The sequence below is a fragment of the Triturus cristatus genome, chromosome 8, assembly GCF_964204655.1.
Source record: "Triturus cristatus chromosome 8, aTriCri1.1, whole genome shotgun sequence".
Classification (NCBI taxonomy): Eukaryota; Metazoa; Chordata; class Amphibia; order Caudata; family Salamandridae; genus Triturus; species Triturus cristatus.
The window spans coordinates 298,251,194-298,275,590 of record NC_140591.1 but is presented as its reverse complement, the minus strand read 5'-3'; the positions used below and the strand labels follow the sequence as shown (position 1 = coordinate 298,275,590).

Below are 24,397 nucleotides of genomic sequence, written 5' to 3'. Positions count from 1 at the left end.
CTGCTCTACATATCTCCTCTAAAGGAATATTTCCCAGGAAAGCCATGGAGGCCCCTAACTTTATTGAGGAATTGTTAGTGTGCGCTTAGCTTTTTCATAGCAAATCTGTATACACTTAACTATCCACCTAGCTATTCCTGCTTAGGAAATGGGGTTGCCTTTGTGCTGTGGAGAAAAGGCAACAAACAGTTGTTTTGTTTTCCTGAAAGTCTGTGTTCTGTCAATATAGTACAGGAGAGCCCTTTTGATATCAAGTGCGTGGAGCATTCTCTCTGCTACATTCTCAGGATTAGGATAAAACACAGGCAGTTCTATGGATTGGTTCATATGGAACTGCGAGATTACCTTGGGCATGAAAGTAGGGTTGGTGCGTAGTACTACCCTGTTTGCATGAACCTGTATAAATGGCTCTTGAATGGTTAGTGCCTGAAGTTCACTAACTCGTCTTAGGGAAGTAATGGCAACTAGGAAAGCTACTTTCCATGTTAGAAATTGAATCTCACAGGAGTGTAGAGGTTCAAAAGGTGGTCCCATCAGTCTGGTGAGGACCACATTTAGGTTCCAGACTGGTGAAGGAGGGTGTCGTGGGGGAATCACACGTCCGAGTCCTTCCAAGAAAGCTCTGATGGCAGGCACTTTGAACAGAGAGAGGTGCTGCCTATTCTGAAGGTAAGCTGCCAGGCCGGTCAAATGTATACGGATGGAATTGTATGCTAGATTGCATCGGTATAAGTGTAATAGATAACAGATAATGTTTTGCGTTGATGCATCCAGCGGATTGATGTCATTATTTTTACAATAAACGACAAATCTTTTCCACTTAGCCGCGTAGCAGGCTCTGGTAGTGGGTCTCCGTGCCTCCTTGATGATATTCATACATTCTGGAGGCAAGTTTAGGTAGCCAAATTCTAAGATCACAGGAGCCAGATCGCCAGGTTCAGCTGTTGCGGATCTGGGTGCTGAATCTCGCCATGGCTCTGCGTTAAAAGTGTGGGTGTGAGCCGTAGCCTTTGATGCGGTACCACGGAGAATTCCAGAAACGTGGTGTACCATGGCTGACGTGCCCACGTTGGCGCAAACAGGATGAGCGTCATCGAGTGTTGCTTGAGTTTGCGTGCCACCAGCGGTATTTACGGCGCTGGGGGAAAAGCGTACGCAAATCTGCCGGACCAGTTCATCCATATTGCATTGCCCTGCGACTGTGAATGTGGGAACCTGGCGGCAAAGTTTTGGCATTTTGCGTTTTCCCGTGTGGCGAATAGGTCTATCTCTGGATGACCCCACTGCTGGAAGTACGGTTGGAGTACTGATGGATGTATTTCCCACTCGGCCATCTGGTGGCTGTGTCTGCTGAGCAGGTCTGCCATCTGGTTGTCTTTGCCTGGGAGGTGTCCCGCCATGAGGAAGATGTTCCTCTGAATGGCCCACTTCCACATGCTCTGAGCCAGATGAGACAACTGTGGCGAGTGTGTTCCTCCCTGCTTCTGTATGTAGTACATGGCAGTCATGTTGTCTGTTCGGATCAACATGACTTTGTCGCACAGGTGCATCTTGAATGCTTTCATGGCTAGGAAGATTGCCATCAGTTCCAGAAGGTTGATGTGCAACTTCTTTTGCTGTGTCGTCCATAGTCCCTGCACTGTGTGATTGAGTACATGAGCTCCCCATCCCTGGAGAGACGCGTCCGCCGTCAGTATTATTTGTGGAACAGGCTCCTGGAACGGTCGGCCCTTGCAAAGGTTTTGTGGATTCCACCAATGCAGAGAGTTGTATGCCCGACCGCTCACCAACACTAGGTCTTTTAATTGTCCGTGGGCCTGATTCCACTGACGTGCCAAGCACTCCTGAAGCGGGCGCATATGTAATCTTGCGTGCGGGACTATGAAGACGCAGGAGGCCATCATGCCTATCAACTGCATAAACACTCTTGCTGGGAGTGAGTGTTGAGGTTTGAATTTCTTTATGAGCAACTGAATGCTGTTGATCCTGACTGAATTTGGTTGTGCCGTGGCTGCCAGAGTGTCTATGGTTGCGCCTAGGTACTGCTGTACGTGGTTGGGTTGAAGGTGGGACTTTGGATAATTCAGTGAGAAGCCCAGGCTGTGAAGAAGGTGAATGGTGTGGGACATGTGGCTGGCACAGTGCTGGGCCGACTTTCCCTGGACAAGCCAGTCGTCCAGATAAGGATAGACATGTATGCGTTGTCTCCTTAAGTGTGCCGCCACTGTAGCCAGGCACTTGGTGAAAACTCTGGGTGCCGTAGTTACCCCGAAAGGGAGGACTTTGAACTGGTAATGCTGATTGAGAACAGTGAACCTGAGATACCTTCTGTGTGAGGGGTGTATGGGTATATGGAAATACGCATCTTGAAGGTCTAATGTTGCGAGAAAGTCCCCCTGACTGAGCAACGGTAGTACTTGTTGCAGAGTGAGCATGTGAAAATGCTCTGACAGAATGTAACGGTTTAGAGGTCTTAGATCTAGTATGGGTCTGAGAGATCCATCCTTTTTGGGGATCAGAAAATACAGTGAGTACACCCCTGATCCTCGTTCCTTTGCAGGCATGAGTTCTATGGCTCCTTTTTGGAGCATACTGAGAACTTCCTGTTGGAATAAGTGCAAGTGCTCTGCGGACATATGATGGTGTCTTGGTGGTATGTTGGGTGGAGTGGACGTGAACTCTAGACAATAACCGTACTGGATAATTTCTCTCACCCACCTGTCTGTAGTAATGGATTCCCAGACTGGCAGGAGTCTCCCCCCGACAGGTGTTACGTGGTCGGGGGGCAGTGACAAGGCGTCACTGTTTGTTGGTGGCGGAGGACCTGGAGCGGTTGTTTCCACGGCCTCTGCCTTTGACGTTGTTTCCACGGTATCCACCTCTATTATTTTTATTATAGGTGATCTGTGTACCTCCTTTAGTATACTGCGACTGTTGGGAGTTTTGGCTTTTTGATGGTCCTCTGTTGCTGGAGCGACGAAAGGACCCACTCCAAAACTGCTGGGATTGCAGAGCCCCCATAGACTTTGCAGTCTCCGTATCCTTTTTGAGTTTTTCTAGGGTGGTGTCAACTTCGGGGCCAAAGAGGGAGTTAGGGTTGACAGGTTGATTAAGTATAGTTGTTTGTATTTCTGGTTTGAATCCAGAGATTCTTAACCAAGCATTTCATCTTAACATGACGCTGGTGTTAATAGCCCTAGCTGCAGTGTCAGCTGCGTCAAGAGCGCACTTAATGGAAGCGTTGCTGATAAGCTTCCCTTCTGTAATTAGGGATTCTGCTCCTTCTTTATACAGATCTGGGAGGTGCTGTAGCAGTGTCTCTAGGGTATCATAATGTGCCCTGTCGTATCTAGCCAGAAGTGCCTGAGTGTTGGCAATTCTCCAGATGTTAGCTGCCTGTGCAGCAACCCTCTTTCCTGATGTTTCCAAGACCTTAGACTCTTTGTCTGGGGGAGGAGCATCACCCGTTGTCTGTGAGTTGGCTCTCTTCCGAGCATTGGAAACCACCAATGAGTCTAAAGGCAACTGTCCTCTTATGTAGGCAGGGTCCACAGGAGCTGGCCTATATTTTTTTTCAATTCTAGGGTTAAGGACTCTCGCCCTTGTGGTCTCCTTAAAAATGTCAGTAGCCTGTTTGAGGACCCCCTTCAGCATGGGCAGAGTTTTAACAGATCTTTCTGAGGTAGAGAAGGTATCCATTAGAAAGTCGTCCTCAATAGGATCAGTGTGGAGCTGCACGTCATGATTGTTGGAAGCTCTTTCAATTAAGGCATTGAAAGCAGCCGTATCCTCTGTAGGAGACGGTTTCACCACATATGCTTGTGTGTCTGGAGCAGTATGTGGGTCCCCTGCATCAGTATTGTCCACCCAAGGCTGGTTTTGGTCTTCAGGGTCAGTGTCCATAGGATAAGTGCCCTCTATATCATCAACATCTCCAGCATCCACATTAGAATGTGTGGGTGAGAATGACTGAGGTTCTGTGGCACAATATTGAAGTTGTTCCACTAGAACTGGTGATGTGGGTCTTTTTTTCTTCAATGGAATTTTGTATGGCTCCATTGGTGTCTCTGTTACTATTTTCCGTTTGTATATGGAAAGTCTACCAGTATTGGCGTCGATAAATTGCCTGGGATCCTCATCGTCGCGAGGTATTGCAACAGCTCTCTTTTCTGTTTGAATTCCTGTCGGCACCTCGACATTTTTCTTCGGGTCAATAGGTTCTTTGGGGTCGAGACCCTTCTTGGGGTCTAACATCTTTGGTCGCACCGCTGGTGGGAGGCCAAACTTGATGTGCGTCGACGCGACGTGAACTGCGCTGACTGCCTTTGGCTGCGGGTCCATGTTTGCGCCAAGCATGGAAGCCGTGGTTTGGATGCGTAATAACGACTCCGACACCTTCTGCTTTACAAAGGGAGACGGGGCCGCGGATTGGACACAGTCTTCGATGCCTTTTTGGTTGTGGCATCAAGCCCTGTACCAGATGTCGTTTTCGAGACATGAAGACTGGAATGGGGTGGCTCTCGAGGGCCGCTCTCCATATGTGTGTCGACGCTCCTTGGTGTCGATATTTTCGGGTCGGCAACCTTGACCTTGATTGTAGGTGCCGCCTTCGGCTCGACGTTCGTAAGACTCCTCTCGGCGTCAACAGCCTTCTTTTGTGTCTTCGGCTCCGAGGCCTTGTTGCCGTGGAGAGACACTTTCACTTTCGGTTTCGCTTTCGGTGCCGTTGCCTTCAGTTTCGATTCTCGTCGTTCGAGTGATGGCGCTTTCGATACAGACGGCTCTTTAGGATAGTTCGACGCCGGGCATTTAAGCGGGGCAGAAGAATGAGAGGAATGATCTTGGGTAAGGCCTTGTGGCTATCCCGCGACCTGAGCCTTATCGAGTGTCTCTTTGGGCCCTGAGTGGACCTGTGGGCGTAGCTCCTCTTCCGAGCTATCCTCCTCGGCCCCAAGGGCCTCTCCGTCGTCTCCTACCTGTTCGACGACTTCATCTTCCTCTTTATCTAGAATATGTTCGTCCTCGGCATCATAGTCGGATTCACGCTCCGACGCCGGGTCCGATATCTCTCCTTGAACTTCAAGGTCCACGACCTCCTCATCTTCGGTCCCGAAGATGTTGTCCGGATTTGGCGCTACCTTCTGCGCCTCGAGCCAAGCTGCTCGGCGAATGCGAAGTGTTTTCTTCGATCAAAACCTGGAGCACGCCATACAGGTGGCTTCGTCGTGGTTTGGAGAGAGGCACTTGTTGCACACCGGGTGCACGTCGAAGCGAGCATATTTAGCATTGCAAAGAGGGCAACGCTTGAAGGGGCTATTCGATGTCATTTGTTCCATCGTCGATCTTGATCGGCGCTGACGTCGAAGGGCAAATGGCTAACTTCGATGAAGATACTCGGCGCTGAACGAAATCAATACCGACGAGTAATAGGCCTAAATACTCTAAGAGCTAAGATTAGGACATCCGAACCCAATGGCGGAAAAAAACAATCCAAGGATGGAGGGGATGCCCATGCGCACTGTAGTCCAGGGAAGGACCCACCTATCTCGTGATACTTCGAAGACTCTTCCAGGACAACAATGTGCAATCATCCGGACCCAACACTAGGCGGCGATCTATGCACAGATATGAATTCAGCAGCCCACATGCCTCGAACAGGAAAGCCAGGGGTGGAAGGGTATACAGAGTTCTATGTTGCATTCAAGCCACAACACATCACCTAATGAGGGTTCTTGAGGAAATTCCAACATGCAAAACCTCTGACACGGTGGGTTTGACAGTGGCAAAAAGATCTAAACAAGGCTCTTCCCACTGGTCACATACACTGTGTAGCACTTCAGAATGTAGGCGTCACTCATGATCTGCCTGAAAAATTTGCTCCATTTGTACGCTCTGGCATTCAAGCATATCATCAAGTAGTTCGTGATTAGGGAATTGGCTTGATGTTTCAACCAATGTAGAACCTCTTCGCACAGGGCCCCATGGCTCAATTCTGCCCTACTTAAACACATGTCAGTGGTGTTGTCTGTGAAATCTTCATCGTCCTCCCCATTGATGGATAAAAGTCTGCAGAGCCAGATGAAAGGCCCTCAACTTTAAGAGATCGATATGGAGCATTGCTACTGTGGGTGACCAGAGTCCTCGAGTCTCCACCTCCGGCATATGGCTTCATCAGCTCAGTAGTAGCAAGTCTGGGAGTTAAAGGAAGAGGGGCAGACTGCTGAACCAACTGCGCTTCATCAGCTACCAGTGCACACCACGAGCCTTCTCTTCCGAAGTTTGGATGGCATCGAATAGATTCCAAATGCTGGGTCCACTGGAACTTTAGATTTAATTGCAGTGCCACCTGGCATAGTCAACTAGGAAAATGTAGGATGCTAGATTACCAAAAAGCCTCCACGTTTTTCTCACAGAGATCTCCAAAATCGGCTTGACATACCTGTGGAAAAGATCCAGGCATGGCAGTGGAGCACCACATTGGTTCCAACCACCCTTGAGCAAATGTGGGGCATCACTGACACGGAGTCTCTTGCACCCCCGGATGAAGGTGCTCTACACAATAAGAGCCGTTTGATATCCTGGCTTTCAAAAGCTTTCTACCATGTGGCACAAGACCAACTGGCGCCCCTGCATCAACACTGGGAGCGCGCCATAAGGCACAGGATTTTCCCAAAAGGAACGGGACAGAGTCCTGGAAAACCCATGAAAAGTCTCTCGCAATGCCTGCTTTCAGTACATTCAGTTCAACATAGCACATCGAACACAAAATTTACCCTACAGCATCCCCCAATTGCCCTCACTGTTGTGCCCCTGCGGCAGACATGATACATATGTTTTGGACCAGTCCGAGTGCTCACACACATTGGGCAGAATTATGCACAGCCATAACCGGTGTTATGGGCTGCTCAGAGCTGGATTGGGCGGACAGCTGTTGGCTGGTTCTCTACAAGCGCCAAAGGACAGGTGGTGCCACGAAACACATTATTGACTTGGCGCTGTGGATAGCTCGACGGCTAATAGTGAATGCACTGTAAAGCCTCTGCACTCCAAGGCATGGAGCACTGGAAAGGGACAACCATAAAATGGGGCATGGCGGAAGCTACAGAACTTCCCCCAGAAGAGGTTAGAGAACTGAGGAGGAGACCCAGAGCTGCTGTGAGGGATGAGCTACTGCCCACTCTCCGGGGGGCCCTACGGCGTTCCTCGTGATTGTAGCACCTCTTACAACTAGTTATGGCCTTCCCTAACCCATCTGGGGGAATGACCCAGAATAGGAGCACGGCTCTACCCCCGACAGCCCCCCCCCCCTCTATGCCCCCCCCTTCCCACCCGGAGGTCTGCACACATTCTTATACTGTATTGGTTTTCCCGGTCATTGAAGAGATGAGGTTATAGGCTCACGTTTTAGCTTACAGTTGGGTGGAAGGCGGCTGGAATAATTGGTCATCATGCTCCTGTACCCCGTATGGTTGACACATTCGTAGTGCAACGTTGAATCTGTAATTGTACAGTTACATCCTAAGACATGGAGGTTGCTGCTGATAATGTCAAACTTTAATAAAGATGGTTTGAAACAAATTGGTTCCAACCACCCTATTCAGGTAATCAGTACTATCAAGGCGAGCAAGAATCAAGTATCTGGACACATCTTGCCACCATGATTTTTTGAATCGGAGGACCCTAAGATTATAAGCAGGCAATACTGTCAATGTCTCAAATAAATTGCCTTTTTCCCAATTCTACCCTAGCCCAAAACAATTGAATATGTTTATCTTATATTTGCAGCACTCAATCACTAGACTACTTTACCACAGAGAAAAGAGAAATACCATAGAAAGCAACTTCTTAATTATATAAATCACATACCATAGTGCATATTTTCAGGTCCCTTCTGTGTCAACATATTTGGTTCATTTTGCTGGCAGTAGAAACGCAGCAAGCAATGCTGATCACAGAAATGCTTCATTTCTCCTCGCCACTGTACTTTTTCACGGAGCGTTCCTTGTGTTCTACAGCAATCACATCTTGCAGCCTAAATACAAATGCACTGTTTCAGAAAGTATGGCAGAGAATGATTACTTAATTATCATTCTTCATCCTAACTTGTGTTGCAGCTACCCTAAAATATTTAGAATTGCCACGCAACAATGTGTGGGCTACAGACAGCCAACTTACATTGATTGGAATAATATTTTTATGCTAGCCCTGGAGCCGCTAACAAATTTACATGGTGGTATTAGATTGCGATCAAAATATAAGTGTTTATTTAAATACCTTTCGACAACTGTCTTTTACAGCAACACAATTTAAAAAAAAAACTTTTTCAGAAAACAATAAAAATACATACCCAGATCAATGATAGTCGCTAAAACTGACAATCTTAATTCAAGAGACCATGGGAATTGTATAGTTAAAGTCGGAGTTAAGTGTCTTGGGGATGGTCTTTAGTTTGGGAGATTTACCCAAGGGTCATATTGTTGGAACTTTCTAATTGAAACCTACCATTCATTTCGGTACCAGGTCCTTACTGATATTCAGAAGCGTGGTTGATTTTTATTTTATGGATCTTTTCTGGGTTTTTTTTGTTTTAAAGTTCGGATAGGACAGAAAACGAAACAAGTATTTGCAATACAATAGGTCTCAAGTTTGTGAGAGTTAGAGCTATTTGCATTGTATATGGCAATGTCTTTGGTTTGGAGTGTAGTGGATGTATAAACAGACGTAGGGAGCGGATCTGGAGCCCGCTGACTTATCCATGCCAGTTAACTCGAGCAATAGTAGCGGTTTGCTCCTTGCACCGTAATTAACCCTGCATATCCTCTAACAATTGGCCCCCTCGGGCAGTCTGGATCTTCCGATTAACTCTACGAATTCGAGCCCACGATAAAAAACAAACATCGCAGGAACTGTGGACCGCTCGTCTCCATATTCTCCGGTACTACACCATCTACGACCCAGCAAATAACCACGCTTACATTATCACGCTTCCAGATCCTACTGCCTCACACGATTTTTCGTCCTGATGATGGTCTCTAAATAAGGAGATCGAAACGCCGTCTACTTTCACAACCAAAACTCTTAACTTAATACTTTCGGAGTTTTGTACAGTGTTGTCAATGCGATGTAAATTTCAAGTCACTAGCACCCATCACTTCACACACTTTCACATTGTGTGTGAGCACGAGGACTAGTTCCTAAATAGTGTATGATACTCAGTTTATGATGCTAATAAATGTGATGTCATTCATACAAACTTGTGTCCCTTCATACATTGTTTATCCGGTCCTACTGGGACTCCCTTTCCACTACTAAAACCTAGACAAAAGCTATACCTCAATTAATAGTAGCCCTGGCTACCTGAGGACCTCGGTGGCCTCCCCCAGACCATTGTTTTTTCCACTACATAATACAGATACAGCATGCCTCGCATCGCCTCGGCAGCCTAGGCTCAAACTAAAAAACAACACAGCTCTGTTGCCTACAACCCTGAGGCAAACAGCGAGTGTACATCACAAGAATATTCAAATGAAACGTGAACACCCCACGTACAAAACCTGCTCCCCATACACTCATTATGGTGTTAGTTGAATTATCACCTACATTTCAGCCAAGAAACCAGAGGTTATCAACCCTTCATGCGGATGCCCACCCACTACACCGCATGTTGCTAACCTGTATCCTCGGGATCTCGCCCTGTGGAGGGGGAAGCAAGTGTACTAATTTAAGATACTTGGGGCAGGTAAGCTCATTAAATTTAGAGGAAAGAATATTCTTGAAGGGAGCCCTTATTTTCCAGTAAGTATCTAGTTTATATTATGCAGAGAGCATCAGTTTTTCCACCCTAATAAGTACCACAGTTTGTGGTGCCAAGCAGTTTGATCTGGGAGTCTGTCCGAACCTTAGGGGGAGAGAATCGCTTGATGCCCCAGTCCTAAAGCTAAAGCCATTTGTCAAACTCTTTACAGCTTTCAGCAGATATGTTAAATGATTGGGTTAGCCCATGAAGACATACGCTGGGAAGAGCAGGATGTGTGTCTTGAAGGATCGGTCTATATCAGGTGTCTCCAACTGGTTGATCGCGAGCTACTGGTCGATCGCCAACCCCATTGGTGTAGCTCACAACCCAATAGCTTCACTAACTAGGCATGTCATAATTACACTGTAGTTTAAAGTTTACCTCGTTATATTGTATATTTTACCTGTTATGCCATTTCGGTGTGAATTAGCCACCTTACACATACCAGCTGCTATTGGCTCAGCTGAGGGAGGGGCGGATTACCCATTTCAAAATCCCATCATCACACGATACTGTATCTCCTACCTTGCACTACCTGAAAAACCACGCTCAGGAAAACATAGGGACTCTGCCTGCTCCCTTCAAGCTCGGGTGGGCTCTGGCTTACAAACAGACCTGTGTTGCACCAAGCTGCAGCACAGCACCAGAGACTTGAAACAGATCCGGGACTATGGCTGTTGGCATCGCCCGGCACAGAGCCTAGTTATCGGGCTGAAGCAGAACAACAGAGCTGGGAAACTAATCTCTAAAGAGGCCTGGCACCAAGGCTCTTCAAGGGGCCCGACTCTGCTTTGTGACACATGGTGGGGCTATATTTGGAGGATCAGCTTCATGGAGGTAACTTAAATGAATAAATAAAAAGAATATGAGCGTATTTAATGTGGTTGCTGAGAGAAGCGTTATGGGCATGAGAACTTAAGCACCAAATAATTTATGTGCATGTGGCGCATTTCGGTACAGTGCAAGACCCTCGCAATTATTGCATCACTATCCAGTATAATTAGTGTCACATCAGAAGATCTCCGTGAATGGCAATTTTGGCTGGCTGAGTTTTCAAGTTCTACTGGGACACAATTATACAGAGAGAAACAAAATTATAGCTCAGAAAAAAACACACGTACATTTTCAAAGAAAAGTAACTGCCAGGAACTTGAAAGTGCACGTAAGTGAACCCAAATACACTATACAAAAGACAACATGAATACGGCTCTTGTTGAAAGAGAGCTTTTTGAGATGTGCTCTTGCAGTTAGTGCTGCTGTGTGGATGTTTCATTAATTCCCACTTAACATCAGAACGTATTTGCAGTGAGCATGGACTGAAAAGGGCATCTTTTTGTGGGCAATCACAGAAGGGTGTTTGATGTGTGAAATACTGGAGGTATCCACTATTTTCCTCGGAGGCATACACACTGGACAGTTGCAAAGTACTGTAGGAAAGAGCCCTTTCTGCATGGCTGCCCCTAAGTTTTTTGCCAGACAACTGCTGAAATTGTGACTGTGTGCGCTCTGGGTCCCTGCCAATCAGGTTCCCAGGGCCTGTGTTCTTTCCCAAAATTGTACCATTGTTTCCACAATTGGCACAACTCTGGCCTACCTAGAAGTCCTTTGTAAGGGGTGTCTATGGTACCAAGGGCATGGTAGCCAGGAAAAGGCTTCCGAGTGCTGCAGCATGTATTATGCCACCCTCCGAGACCTTACCACAAACATGCACCACTGTCATTGCAACCTGCGTGTTTTGGTGCAGCTAAAAGTGAAGCGTCGACATGGCCCACATCCCTGTGTGCCATGCCTGCCCAGCACTGCATGAGGACTGCATAGGTCACCCTTCAGGTAGGTTGCACAATGTCTCATGTGAGGGCCTATATGCATGAGCAGACAGGCTCCTATAATATCTAACTGGTCATTACAGGTTTCCTAGTACCATGATGGTTTTACTGAATCCTGGTATGTTTAGCATATAAACTCTCAGAAAATTAAACCTGCACTGATCCCAGTGTCAGATGTATTATTCCCTGCACTCAAGGGGGACCCCTGAACCAAACCAGACCCTGACCGGTTTCTACATGGTGACCACCAGCCTGCCACCACAAGACACATTTCTGGACACCTGGAGGGGGAGCCTTAGCTCCCTGGTTCCATAAACAAAGCCTTTTCTGGGCAGAGGTGTTCACACCACCCCCAGGTCAGGAAGAGCCATCTGTGGCAGGGGAGCTTCTGAGGCATTTTTGCCTTTACAAAGCAACACCCAGCCTCTCCAGCTATCGGGAGCATGCCCACTACCTGTTTCACCACATTTTTGCGGAGAGAAGACAAGCGGGAAAAAGTATTACAGACCTGAAGGTGTGGCCACCTCTGCCAACCCCACCCCTCAGGTGAGGGAGGAGAGGTGAATCCCACTCTTTAGTGCCCGCCATCTTGCAGATGGCTGTCAATTTCCAATCAGGGAGCACCACAAGGTTGTATTCACCCTATAGACAGTAGCCCATTGGCTACTACCTCCAGACCCCTAAAAACACCTCCTAAATACAGTATTTAGACGGCAGCCCTGAACCTAGAAGCTAGATTTGTCATGACAAGGAGGAGGACCGAAGAGCTGTGCTGCAGAGGAAGAGGACGACAACAACTGCTTTGGCCCCAGCCACAGCTCTACTTGCCTGTTTCCTGCTCCGGAATCCCTGCAAGCTGTACTGCCTTCCCAAAGAACTCTGATCTCCGGTGGACACCAGATTTGTCCAACACCAAACCAAGCCATGACTCTAGATCCAGCTGGATCCGCAAGTCCTCACCACTCTACACCCAGCGCCCACTGCCTGAGTTTGAGTGGTCCAACACCACAGCCCAGATCCTGACCTGTGTTCCAGCATTGGACGACCTCCACTGACCTTCTCCTCAATGACTGCAGCCTCATCCTGAAGGGTCCCCCGAACTGCGACCAGAACCGGTGAGACGAACCAGAAACGGAAGGACACCTCTGTGCCCGCAGCCCCCCTGGGTCCTGAGGTGCCCAACCAACAGTGTCCTAGTGTCCAGCAACTCTTCAACTTAATCCTCCAGTCGTTGGTTCCCTTTGTTCAGTCTTCTGGCTCCAGCCTGCAGTTCTTTTCGGCGACCAACATCCTCCATAGGAAAGCACTGGGCTCCTGACACTTCCCAAACACCCTGCACCCAGCCGCCCCTGCGCTGCCAGTAGTGTGGACTTGGTGCTAACCTGGGACCTCCTTTGTCCTGACATTAACCCCAAGAGCTTGGCTCCCAAGACCTGAGTTGGCAGGGTATGCTCAGACGTGAGTCCCTTGCTCACTTTGCCACTGGATTCAAGCAAGCCTGGCTGAAGACGGCTGAAATGCCAGAAACCGGTCCTAGGAAGCTTGTTTCTGGTCCAGGGAAGGCATGGCTTGGCAGTTCGGGCTGGACTGTTCCCCTGAGGCACAGGGTCAGACTGATTTGCATATGGCCATGTCTGAACTGGGGTGGCAGAGTGGGCTAAAGAATGGTGATGGATCAAACCCAGATCTGTTGACTGGGTGTGAGTGTTTGATTGGTTCTGATGCTCCGTCCATCACCACCCCCTTTTGTACTCCCAAGACGGAGTGGCCTGCCCATAAGCGGCTCCCAACCGAGGTACCCCCTAGACCCATTGTCTAATATTGGCACTCTGCACCCGGCCGCCTTAGTGTCACTGGTGGTGCACCTTGAGTGATAACCTGAACATTGGGGAACCTTGGTTTCACCCCCAAAACTCCATCCTTAAAACCGTTACTTACCTGTAAACAACCTTGCTTTGTGTCTCCCTCGGAGGAGAGAGATTGCGCTTAAGTTTTGGACTATGCAAGGGGAACTACGTTTCCTGTCACCCCTTGCTGTGGAAAGCGCTCAAAAGCGTGGCGCCTGCCCACGGCTGGGGGTAGCCACCAACAACCTTGCTTTGTGTCTCCCTTGCAGGGGAGAGTTTGTGCTGAAGTTTTCAACTCAAGACACAATTGATGGATGGAATGCAGAACAAATCAAAACATTCACCCCCAGTCAAGAGCTGTGGGTTAAATCCATCATTCTTTTGCTCACCATGCCACCGCTGTTTCACCATGAGGGGGTGATACCCTCGAAACCGGTCCTAGGATGCTTGTTTCCAGTCCAGGGAGGACCTGGCCTGGGAGTTCGGGCTGGACTGTTCCCCAATGGGCACAGGTCAAGACTGATTTGCATATGGCTGGGTTCCAACTGGAATGGCATGGGGAGCAAACTATGGATTTAGGCCCAGATCTCTGTACTGGGGTGAATGTATGACCTTGTTCTGCATTCTTTCCATCAATTGTTATTTTTGCATTTGTCACCCCGAGTGGGACTGGTATGCCCAGACGTGGGTCCCGTGCTCTCCATGCCACTGGAGTCAATCTATCCTGGCTAAAGAGGGGTGAAACCCCAAAACCAGTCCTTGGATGCTTGCTTCCAGTCCAGGGAGGACCTGGCCTGGAAGTTGGGGCTGGACTGTTCACAATGGGCACAGGGTCAAGACTGATTTACATATGGCTGGGATCAAACTGGAATGGCATGGGGAGCAAAACACAATGGACTTCGGCTCAGATCTCGGTACTGGGATGAATTTATGACATTGTTCTGCATTCGGTCAATTAATTTTTCTTTTTAAAGTTTTCGACTCTGCAGGGGGGACTACGTTTCCTGTTGTCCCCTGCAGTGGCGAGCGCGCATAAGCGCGACAACTGCCCGGGGTGCAGAAAGCACCCGGGCCGCGCTCGGGCAAAGCCCGTCCAAGCCAGTCGTCACCTGGAGGAGGCTGGGCTCTGCCACCCCCTCTAACTTCTGGGGCTTGCAAAGCATCCTGACATTCAGGCATGGTCAAATGGAAATCAAAGTCCCCAGAGTTACAAAGAACCTTAGATCATGCAAAAACACTGCTATGGATCCAAACCAGGGGACGAAAACAGATGCTTCACCGGGTCCCTACCAAGCACCCTCAGAAGATGCCATATGCCAAAAACTGGAGCAGATCATTGGTACTTTGATGCAGCTGATTATGACCGGACTGACTAAGATAAAGGATAGCCTAAAGCTTCTCATTAATGATCTGGGACATGAGCAACCTGGGAAGGGTAGGGAATATGAGGGAAATATAAGTTACCAACAGTCACAGCTGGGGACCACAACCTTCAAGCCTGCTGGTCTGACATCTAGCTCAAAGGGTAGATACACACCATATGCAGACATTATAATGTAGAAGAAGGGAAGACATAGTTGATACCCATAGGCAACGTGGGGTTGAGGGCGATGGCAATCAACCAAGAGCACACCTGACCCCGCCCGGAGGGGCCTGCCATCGGGGAAGTGAAAGGCCGGATATCAACCGACCTGAAAGTAACGGAAGCAAAGCAAATGGAGTGGCCACAGTTACAGATTGTGGCCCCTTGAACTCTGAAACAACCAAACTTTCTGTGCAAGGTGGCAGACTGGAACTGCCACCGGCAGCTTGCCCCTTTGTTATTCTAGTCAATACCCATGAATTAAAGCAGACTCAGCAGGAGTCCACAATTCAATTAATGGACAAGATCTTACATGGACTATCTAATTTTTATACGGGGAATTTTATGTTACATCATCACATTATTATGGCCAGATGGGTAAATTGGGTGGGTAGTGGTACTAAATTTATTAGGGGGGAATAGTATAGTTATACATTTTAATAACCGATGGCTGGTTGAGCACCTATTGAATTTATTGCCTAATTCTGCAGGGCTTGCCACACAGATTTTCGCACTACCTTTAGTTTTTTTTCTATAAACCACAATGGTACACCCACAGTTTCCAGGACAGGGCTAGTCCAATTCTTCTTCTTATTCTCAACACTTGGTAACCCACCCACCTGTCCCAACTAGAAATAAATACAAACCATTAAATCGATCTTGAAGCTTGTGACCGACTGACTGAAGCCCCAAATGATCTGCAGGATGTAACTAGCTTATCTTTTAAGCAGTTAGAGACAGTCAGCCCGAGTCCAAAGATGGACCACCTAAAAATGATTTCCTGCAATATGACGGGCTTTAACCAGAAAAATAACAATTAGGATTGGTTATCACTTGTGACAAATTATGATATACTATGTTTCTAAGAAGCCTGGAAAACTAAACAGATTAATATAGATGGGTATTGAACTTTTCAGTCAGATGCTGTGCCATTTAGAGTAGGACATGCAAGTGTGAGGTTAGTTACATTAATAGCCAGCACAGCCAGGATTAAGGTAATTAAGTTTATCAATACATCACCTTGTTACCATATCCTCCTATGTGCCGGACAAAATGGAAGGGATTGGCTTTTAATTAAATTTTACACCGATGGGGGCGGGGCCAACCGGGCAGCGAGATGGCCGCTCTGTGAGCGAGCTCCGCCGGCTGCACTAAGTAATCCTGAGATTATCCTGTACCGGACACGCACTGCGTTCCGCTCTGCACACTAGCTGATGGCGGAAGCCCCGGTGCCTCGCAGATCGGACTCTGGCTGCTGACAGACGTGGGAGAGCTGAGCTGTGCGCCTGGGCCAAAACTTCGCAGAGGAGGAGGCCCGACGCCTTGGAGCCCGAGGCGGGAGCGCGAAACTACTGTGGCTCGCGGGAGGCGAGGCCTGGGTGCGGGCGCTGGAGCGCGACCTACCAGCTGAGCTGCATGAGCGGAGCACCCTGGGCTGGCACTGGCGGGCCACTAGGGAGATACACCCAGTCAGCGAGAGAGCGAGCCCCGGAGGTCTCCGATGGGCTTGGTGTAGGTGAACCCTGCAGACGCGGCCGCCATTTTGTGGGCAAGATCGGGGACTGGACGGCGGCGATTTGCGGAAGAGGCCCGCCCTGCCGAACCTGGGGACGGCCCTGAGGAGGGGCGCACGTGCAGCGAGAAGGGCCTGAACGACACTGCTGCGAATCCAGGCAGACGGTTGAGGTAGGCGGGTGCCCCCCCTGAGATCTGCGGCCTGGCGGTGGGGGGCGCCGGTGCGACAATCCCCCCCCTTGCATAGCGACTAGATTTGAAGAGAGACGCCTGCGCGGGGGAAACCGCGCTGTGCCCCTCCCTGCCCCGTCTTGGATGAGATCGTGTCCCCTCTGTGGCATCGGCTGGCGGCCGAGACTGGGCGGGCTGCGGGTCTCTGTTGGCTGCTCCCCGCCTGCCTTATCGTTTGGGACATAACATATGCCCCCGCCGGGCCAGACGCGTGTCTCTGATGCCCACGGAACATTGGCCGGGCGCGATGCCCTGAGCACGCCTAACAAAGGCGAGACGACACGGAGGTGCCCCTGATCCCCTCCTTAACGCGGCGCCTTCGCCCTGCAGCGCGAGTGATGTGAGGCGCAGCGCAATTCTCCTGGAAGTGGAAAGCGAGGCAGGCATCTACACTAGCTGCGGGCAGATCGGAGACGAGGGCGAAGCAGCGAGGTATGCGACCAGGGCACAGCAGAGTGGGGCACCTGAGTGCGGGTGCTCAGAGGACGGCGCTGCGATTCCGCACACCGCCACCTGATCCTGAAGTGGCACGGACGTGGCTGTCCTGCCGTGGCACACGGAGTCGAGCCTGAGGCACTGGGGGCTGAGTCTTCTGCACCTTCTCGGCCGGACTGGGTGGCTGGGAGAGGAGGTGACCTTCCGTCGCCACACATCCCCTTGAGGGGTTTAGTGCCACTGAGGTAGGCGAGTCTCGAGCACTGGTGCACAGCTGGACCCACAGTATAATCCGGCCGGTGGGCACGCTTGAGGTGCTGCGATGGGAGGGAAAAACGATGCCAAGCAGCCCAAACTCACCTTCGACCACAAACGTCAGGCTAAACAGCACGCGGCGGACCTGGAGTCGGCGGAGTCCTCCTCGCAAGGTACTAACTCTGATGTGGACTTCAGGGCTCTGATGCTGGAGGTCCGGTCGAGCCTCAAGAGCATTGACACTAAGCTGGACGCCATGTCCTCACAACTGGACTCGGTCAAAAAACAGGTGGACACTCACGAGGCCAGACTAGACAGCCTGGAGAACGGGCACACCGAGTGCTGCGAGTTCCAACAAGATACCAAGAGAACCCTCACCGCTGTTGAGAAGGAGCTGGAGTTCCTCCGGGCTAAGACAGACGATTTGGAAGCCCGCTCTCGTCGATCCAACATCCGCATAACAGGCATTCCGGAGACAACGAACACTGGGAGGATGGAGGTGTACGTGTCCGACCTGCTTCATGAGGTCTTTGACCCGGCGCTCTCACAGGTCTTCACGGTCGAAAGGGCGCACAGATCGCTTGGAAAGAAGCCGCCGGTGGGAGCGGCGCCGCGCCCCATCCTCGCTAAGATCCTGAATTTCCAGGACAGAGACCTTATCCTGCGCTTAGCCCGAGAGAAAGGAAAGATTACGCATAGGGGCAACAGCATCTCCTTCTACCCCGATTTTACGCCTCTGGTGCAAGCCGCCCGGAAAGAATTCTTGCCGGCCAAAAAACTGTTAATCCAAGCAGGCATTCAATACTCACTGCTCTATCCTGCAAAGTTGAGGGTGTCGCATGAAGGCACCACACATCATTTCATAGACGCCAAAGCGGCCTTGAAGTTTGCAAAACATATTGGGAGTGCGGGGGCTAGAAGAAAGTCGCCAAGAGCAGGGGAAGGTGACGGCCATCTGAGTGACAATGACTGACTCAATGGGACATGAGTGAAGTGCACTATACCCACAGACTGTGTCCCCCGGAGGGTCAACCCGAGACCTCCTTCGGCCCACGGCTGCCCATACGGCCTGTTTCTGATTCCAGGGTGGCGCAAAGATGGTGCTGCTGCTCTACGTGCTCTGTTGCTGGCACATGTTAAAACAGTGGGGCTCTGCCGGGGTGAGGGTCATGAACTGGGTGTGATAACCAACGCTGATGCTGTGAATGGACGTTTATAGTGCAGCCACCCTGTGCAAACGGGGGTGTACGCTAGGAGCACCACGCCCCCATGGGGTGTCTCCCACTGTTTTTGAGTTTAGTATGCCAACACGCTAGGCGTGTATTTCGAGGGGTTCTGCCACAACCTGATTGGGGGGTTGGTGTGTGGCAGCCTGGGCAGCCTCAGAGCAGACGTGGATTGCAGGTTAGCTGTAAGGGGGAATCTCTAAGATGCCCTCTGGGGTGCTTAGTACATTAAATCCCACACTGGCATCAGTGCGGGTTTAATGTGCTGAGAAGTTTGAGACCAAACTTCTCAGTCTTCAGTGTTGCCATTATGGTGCTGTGGAGCTCGTGTTTGACGAGCTCTCAGCACCGTGTACTTGTAAATGGCAGCACTGTACTTACAGTGCCCAGGAATGGACCTGGGTACTGTAGGGGCACAGGGCTCCTGCTCCTGTGCCCACACCATAGGCATAAGGCACCCAGCCAGAGGAGTGGCTGACATATGCCTTGGCAGTGTAGGTGATGGGCATGGCACACAGAGATGTGTGCCATGTCGACTCTTTGTTTTGTCCTGTGCCCAGACACTCAGCCTGCAAAGGCAGTGTGTGTGTGTGTATGGGTACAGGGCCTCTAAGGGTGGCACAATGAGTGCTGCAGCCCTTAGAGGCCTTCCCTGGTCACAAGGCCCTGGGTACCTAGGGTACCATTTACTAGGGGCTGACATGTGGCCAGGGTTTGTCAATTTGGAGTTTGTATTTTAGGGAAGGAACACAGGCCCTGGGTGCCTGATTGGCAGGAGCCCAGGGCACAACAAGGAACAGTGCATCAGCTATTAGGCAAAAAAAAAAAAAAGGGGGGGGGGGGGTTACTGCAACAGAAACCCACTTTCTCACAGGGTATGCATCAACTGGTCCAAGTCTGTCGCTTTCCCTTTGACGGATACCACAACGGAGGTGCTGTCTGATTACCCCCTGCGCTGGGAAGCTGACGCCGTCAAATATTTGGGGGTGTGGATCAGCCGGAACTTAAACGATCTCTGGTCTCTGAATTTTGGCAGGGCGGTGGACTGGCTGGAAGGGAAGATAGAACTGTGGAACCGGCTCCCCTTGTCTCTGGTTGCTAGAATAGCCCTGGCGAAAATGGTGGTTCTTCCCAAATTTTTATATCTATTCGTAAACCTTCCAATACCTCTAACTGTGCATTTTCACACCCGGGTGCGGGCCTGTTGTTGACGTTGGTCTGGGCTGGTGGTCAGGCGAGGGCGTCTTGGGCGCTTCTCACACTCCCGCTGAGGCAGGGTGGACTGGGGGCCCCAGATATGCAACTATACTCACTATGTGCCCAAGCACAATTTCTACATTTTTGGGCTTTTCCCACCCCTTGTCAACCGCATGTTGCGGTAGAGCTGGCCGCCGCGGCTCCGTTGCTGCTGAGTGTGGCGTTGTACGAGAGGGGGCCGCGCCCATCAAAAGATGTGGACACGGTGGCAATGCTCCGATGGACATGGCGGGAGCTGCAGAGGAGGGCGAAACTCCCACTTCTCTATGCGCCGGCCATTCCCTTGCGAGGCAATCCAATGATGCCCTGCCTACAGGACAGCAGGGGCGCCATCACTATTAAGGGGAGGCCCCTGCACACCTTTGCTGACATATACCCCAAGGGCACCTTCAGGGAGCCCGGTTCTGGAGGGACGGACCCACCCGAGTCCTTTTCCGACCTCTTCACTTACTATAAGCTCAAAGAATCCTGTAAAGCACTGTGGCCTCAGTTTCCGGAGGAACCCCCACAGCTCCTAGCGCTACAAAACTTGCTCTTAAGGGCATCTCCCAAAAAACTGGTGTCCCGGCTATATAACTGTATGCAGGAACAATCCCCTGTTGTGGTACCTACTTCCATGCACGCATGGAATGCGGAGTTGGACGATCCCTTGTCGGAAGAGCAGTGGGCCTTCTGCTGCAGGCAGCTAACGGAACTATCGCCTAATTACAGGCTGCGCCTGGTGCACTTCAAGTTCTTACACAGATACTATCGTACACCAAAGTCGTTGCACCGCATGGGCCTTAGGGACGACGATACGTGCTGGAAATGCGGATCCGAAAATGCCTCTTTTCTGCACGTTGCGTGGAGCTGCCAGAGGCTCGAGGAGTACTGGTCACACATTTTTGCTGCTATTAACCAAATTTTACTCAGAACCGATGCGCCGACTCCGCACCGCGGGTTATTGGGGTAAGTTCAAGATACTGCACCGAAGAACAGGAAATTACATGCACTATTACTCCTCTATGCTAAGAGGCAGGTGGCAATGCGCTGGGGTCGCAGATCGCTGCCTAAGTTCTCCGAGTGGGTGAAGGACGTGACGTATGGGAACACACAACTCGAGCGCTATTGGGACTTGATGCCAGCTGCCTCCCGGCCCAGGGATGTCTGGGAGCCATTCCTGCAGTGGTCGCGAGAAAGAGCAAGCTCCCCTAAGTCCCCACGTTCGGGGTCTGGAGAGGTCTCTGATGACATGGGCTGACGCTGTTGGGCGGGGGGTTGCGTTTGCTTGTGCCGCTGGGCCCGGTGCACTTCCACGTTACATCGACACCCCCTGAGGGCGGAGGGAATTGGCTTGTGCCTTGTAATCTGGGGGGTGCATTGCCGTGACATGCCTGACCCGGCGTCCGGATTCTACTGTGTGTGGGCCTGCGCGTCCCGAAAGTTATTGCAGTCCAGACTATGTGTGTATTCCTCTCTTTGCTGCCGTGTCCACATACTAACTCTGGGGTATCTCCTTTGTAGATGTTGACCCTCTCTTGCTAGAGAAATCAGATTGGTTTCTCCTATGCTGCTCTCCGTTCATACCATCGTTTGTTTTGTTTCTGTTTATCTAAAAGATAATTTAGGTGTAAAAAGAAAATGCTATTTGTGTACATGGTATTTTACAGTGTCACATTTGGTTTGAGATTACATGTGTCTGATGACGCCGTGAAAGTACGCAACTGTAATGTCATGGATTTGCTAACCTGAATAAACAAATTTGAAAAAAAAAAAAATTTGACACCGACAATTTTTCAGGAGGCAAGGCCACAGTGATAAAATTAATTGAAAAAGATATTGGCCACCTTCTGAAAGTTGAGCATAATCCTTCAAAAATAACATGATGGGGATTTCAATGCCCATATTTGCAGCAGGATGGACATGGTAGTCTGCGGTTTGGTGAATGGTGAGGGGGAGGCCCCGAATTGCACTGCTGGTCATTTTTCCCCACAAAGGTAATGGTACTGCATTAAATAGAGTGATTAATAATCTCGAGATAATAAACTCAGTTGAACCTAATACGGGCCAATTAGATTATACTTTTTTCACTCTGTACTATATTTCAACCATTGATTATATTTTGGCCTTCTAAGTTATAAGAACTGAGGTCCTCCACATTGAGACGAAAATCATAATTTTAGCAATCACGCTGCAATTACGGGCCAAATGCTCCGGGGCACAAGTAAAATTGCTTCTGAAAACAGAGCCTCAAAGCCAATAATTGCACGGAAAAATTGTATTGTTTTGAAATGGAATATGATAGGCATCTCAAAATTTACATGTAGCATTGTTACCAGTATTGCTCAGAATTTTTTTTAAAAGCCTTTAACAAGTTGCTTAGTACACATTGATATATATTGTAAATACATGCTGAAATAGGGCATTCTGTTAGTTTAGATAACAGTACCATTACAAACAATGAGATCACACATTCCATAGCCAATCACCTTAAGCTGTAATCCCTTCACGTTTAAAAATTCCCCGGCTCCAGTGTTTATTAACTTCTATATTTTTCCCACAGGTTCTCCCATTTTTTTGGGCATCATCTACTCACAAAAAACCACTTTTTCGGCCTGTTGACACCAGTCTAGGTCTCGTTTTCAGGCCCCCACCCTTGGCGGTTCAGCCGCCCCCCATGCTCTCGCTATGTTCCTCTTTGCAAATCCAGAGGCCAGCGCCAGCCACGTTTTAGTATGCTTGGGACAGGTTAACTCCCCTGTGTGAGAAAGTGCCATCTTTCTTGCTTGGTATGCCCCCACTTTTTGCTGAATTGCTGAATGTACTTTGACTGAGTGTGCCCTGGACTCCTGCCAATCAGGTGCCGAGGGCCTATGTTCCTTCCCTAAAACAAACCAAACCCAAATTGGAAAACCCTGGCCACATGTCAACCCCTGGTAAATGGTACCCTAGGTACCCAGGGCCTTGTGACCAGCGAAAGCCTCTAAGGGCTGCAGCACTCCTTGTGCCACCCTTAGAGGCCCTGTAACCTTACACACACACAGCCTTTGCAGGCTGAGTGTTTGGGTGCAAGACAAAAGCAAAGTCGACATGACACACATCCCTGTGTGCCATGCCCATCACCTACACTGCCATGGCATACATCAGTCACCCCTCTAGCTGGGTGCCTTATGCCAATGGTGTGGGCACAGGAGCAAGAGCCCTGTGCCCCTACAGTGCCCAGGTCCATTCCTGAGCACTGTAAGTGCAGTGCTGCCATTTAAGAGTACATGGTGCTGAGAGCTCGTCAAACAAGCTCCACAGCACCATAATGGCAACACTAAAGAATGAGAAGTTTGGTATCAAACTTCTCAGCACATTAAACCCACACTGATGCCAGTGTGGGATGTAATGTACACAGCACCCCAGAGGGCATCTTAGAGGTGCCCCCTTAAACCTAACCTACAATCCACGTCTGCTCTGAGGCTGCCTAGGCTGCCACCCAGCAGACATGTTGCTGGACCCCTGGGTAGGAGAGCCCCTGCTCTCCTGGGCCTGCAACAATGCACATCCTGGGCGAGGTGCTAAATCTCCTCCCCCAGGATGGGCAGGGGGAAGCTTCAAAGGCATGCCGCCTCTGTGAGCTTCCCCAGGCCCCTGCAACCCCCCACTCTGGCGGGAATCTTTGGCCGGAAACCCCAAATACGGACAGGGGATGTGCCAGCCTGCCAACCCCACCCCTCAGCTGGGGGAGGCGAGGTGAAGCACATCTCCGGGCTCTCGCCATCTTGAAGATGGGGAGCCCTACCCTATCGGGACTAGGCTACTGCCCCCCTCCCACAGGAGAGAGGCAGGATAGGGGGTGTACCCACCCCAGGACAGGGAACCATTGGTCCCTGCCCTTCACCTACCTGTAACACCCCTAAATCTAGTATTTAGGGGCACCCTGAACCTTCCTTCCCCAGATTCCTGATTCAAAACTACAAAGAGCAAGAAGAAAGAAGACCTGCCCTGCCTGTCGACCCTCGAACCTGCTCCAACCCGGCATCCACCAACCAAGGCACCCCTATCCCTCATAGGATAACATTGGGCCTAACTCTCTCTGCACCCGGCCGCCCTAGAGCCGCTGATGGTGAACCAACTGTACTTACCTGACCCTGGGGGACCCCTGAGTCTATGCCCAGAACCTCAACTCTGCCAGTCGAGTACTTACCCTTAAACCGCTAACTCTATTTTTCTCATAGGGTAACATTGACTGGCTTTTTCCTGAAATTTCTTCTGTGTGGACTTTTCAAATCTTAAAATATTCACGAAAACGAAATTACTCACCTGCTCTTAGGTGAGCTCCCAGTGCTGGATCTTGGTGCCCAGCACAGACTCTGAAAAATACTTACAACTGTACTTACCCTTAACCCAATTTTCTTCCATAGGAAACCATTGACTGTTTTTCTGTGAGATTTCTTCTAAGT

The 24,397-nt window shown here is 49.9% G+C and overlaps 1 protein-coding gene across 1 annotated transcript in view; it reads right to left on the bottom strand.

Moving 5' to 3' along the window:
• ZMYM2 (zinc finger MYM-type containing 2) overlaps positions 1 to 24,397 on the bottom strand; it is a 1,132,334-nt gene that overhangs the window by 545,324 nt on the left and 562,613 nt on the right. Inside the window, exon 11 of the mRNA XM_085621554.1 lies at positions 7,867 to 8,032. Within this exon, the coding sequence (XP_085477680.1) occupies positions 7,867 to 8,032 (166 nt within the window). The remainder of the gene's footprint in view (positions 1 to 7,866; positions 8,033 to 24,397) is intronic.